Source organism: Pterocles gutturalis, unplaced genomic scaffold, assembly GCF_000699245.1.
Source record: "Pterocles gutturalis isolate BGI_N339 unplaced genomic scaffold, ASM69924v1 scaffold4247, whole genome shotgun sequence".
NCBI classification, from domain to species: Eukaryota; Metazoa; Chordata; class Aves; order Pterocliformes; family Pteroclidae; genus Pterocles; species Pterocles gutturalis.
In genome coordinates this window covers 1-2,581 of record NW_010115059.1, presented here as the reverse complement: position 1 = coordinate 2,581, position 2,581 = coordinate 1, and the positions used below count along the sequence as shown (strand labels likewise).

At 63.3% G+C, this 2,581-nt stretch overlaps 1 protein-coding gene across 1 annotated transcript; it reads left to right on the top strand.

Moving 5' to 3' along the window:
* Positions 1-276: 276 nt before the first annotated feature.
* Positions 277-2,460, top strand: LOC104462878 (chromobox protein homolog 5-like; the record flags this gene model as incomplete). The annotated part of the gene is made up of 2 exons (XM_010075021.1): positions 277-413; positions 2,274-2,460. Coding segments are annotated over exons 1-2 (324 nt in total), but the record flags the coding sequence as incomplete, so codon positions are not given.
* Positions 2,461-2,581: the final 121 nt, after the last annotated feature.

Here is a 2,581-nt window from a genome sequence, read left to right as displayed (position 1 = left end):
CCCTTAAGCAGCCAACTCCCCCCAAAATGCTGCTGGTCACGGTCTCCCCCTCTTTTTTCTCCCCTTTTAAACCCCCTAAAAAAGGGGGAGGTTTGATCACCGTCGTATAAATCATCCGAAAAAGGAGCTTTTTTCACCATGTGCCTAAAATCCCCAAAATTTGGGGTTTTTTTGCCACTGTTTCGTCATCTGAGGGATTTGGGGGGGCGCTGGGTGGCAGCGGGGTCCCCGATAACCCCCTGGTGTCCCCCCCCCAGGACCTGTGGGCGCTGCGCTATGGGCAAGAGGAGCAAGCGGGCAGCCGACAGCTCGTCCTCGGGAGACGAGGAGGAGTATGTGGTGGAGAAGGTGCTGGACCGGCGCGTGGTGAAGGGCCAGGCCGAGTACCTGCTCAAGTGGAAGGGCTTCTCCGAGTGAGTGATGGGGATGGGGACAGGGAGGGTGGCCGATGGCCCTGGGGTGGGGACGGGCACCCAGATGGGGACAGGGACCCAATGTCCCCATGATGGGGACAGGCACGCAGGGACAAGGACAGACACCTTGGGGACAAGGACGTGCACCTGGGGACAAGGGTGGGCATGTGGGGATGAGGACAGGCACCCAGTGTCCCCATGATGGGGACAGACACCTGGGGACAAGGACAGGCACCCAGGGACAGGAATGGGCACCCAGGGACAAGGACAGATGCCCAGGTATGAAGACAGGAACCTGGGGACAAGGACAGGCACCCAGTGTCCCCGTGGTGGGGACAGGCACCCAGGGATGAGGATGGGCACCTAGGGAAAAGGACAGACACATGGGGGCAAGGACAGGCACCCAGGGATGAGGATGGGCACATGGGGACGAGGACAGGCACCCAGTGTCCCCATGATGGGGACAGACACCTGGGGACAAGGACGTGCACCCAGGGACAAGGATGGGCACCTGGGGACAAGGGTGGGCATGTGGGGATGAGGACAGGCACCCAGTGTCCCCATGATGGGGACAGACACCTGGGGACAAGGACGTGCACCCAGGGACAAGGATGGGCACCTGGGGACAAGGGTGGGCATGTGGGGATGAGGACAGGCACCCAGTGTCCCCATGATGGGGGCAGACACCTGGGGACAAAGACAGGCACCCAGGGGGGCAAGGAGAGGCACCCAGTGTCCCCATGATGGGGACGGGCACCCAGGGACAGGGATGGGCACCTAGGGACAAGGACAGGCACCCAGTGTTCCCGTAATGGGGACAGGCACCCAGGGCCAAGGATGGGCACCCAGGGATGGGGACAGGGACCCAATGTCCCCATGATGGGGACGGGCAACTGGAGATGAGGACAGGCACCCAGGGACAAGGACAGACACCTGGGGACAAGGACAGGCATCCAGTGTCCCCGTGGTGGGGACAGGCACCCAGGGATGAGGATGGGCACCTAGGGAAAAGGACAGACACATGGGGGCAAGGACGGGCACCCAGGGATGAGGATGGGCACATGGGGACGAGGACAGGCACCCAGTGTCCCCATGATGGGGACAGACACCTGGGGGACAAGGACAGGCACCCAGTGTCCCCGTAATAGGAACAGGCACCCAGGGACAAGGATGGGTGCCCAGGGATGGGGACAGGGACCCAATGTCCCCATGATGGGGATGGGCACCTGGAGATGAGGACAGGCACCCAGGGACAAGGACAGACACCTGGGGACAAGGACAGGCATCCAGTGTCCCCATGATGGGGACAGGCACCCAGGGACAAGGACATGCACCTGGGGACAAGGACAGGCACCCAATGTCCCCATGATGGGGACGGACACCCAGGGACAAGGATGGGCACCCAGGGATGGGGACAGACACCCATTGTCCCCACAATGGGGATGGGCACCTGGGGACAAGGACAGACACCCAACATCCCTGTGATGGGGACACGTGTCCAGGGACAAGGACAGACACCTGGGGACAGGGACAGGCCCCCAGTGTCCCCATGATGGGGACAGGTACCTGAGGACAAGGACAGGCACCCAGGGACAAGGGTGTGCACCCAGGGACGAGGACAGGCACCCAGTGTCCCCATGATGAGGGACAGGCTCCCAGTGGGCGTCCCCACCGCAGAGGGACAGGCACCCAGGGGTGGGGACAAACCCCCAGTGCCTCCACGAAGGGCCACCGCCACCCACTGCCACCAGCACCAGGAGGGCTGTCCCTGACCCTGTGCCAACCTCCAGCTGTCCCCAAAATGGGGCTGTGTCCCACCCCCAAAATCCTCGTTTTTTCCCCCCAAATCCCCCCGCTCAGGGAACACAACACGTGGGAGCCGGAGAAGAACCTGGACTGCCCGGAGCTGATCTCGGAGTTTATGCGGAAATACAAGAGGATGAAGGAGGGCGACGGGACCAGGGCGCGGGACAAGGCGGAGAGCGGCAAGAGGAAAGGGGCGCTGCCCGCCGGCGGGGACGACCTGCGCGCCAAGAAGAAGAGGGAGGTGAGGGGACGGGGACACCCGCGTGGGGACCGGGCGCCCAGTGGGTGGGATGGGGGCTCAGGAAGAGGGATCCGGTGTCAGCAGGATGGGACGGGCACCTGGGGACAAGGACGGGCACCTG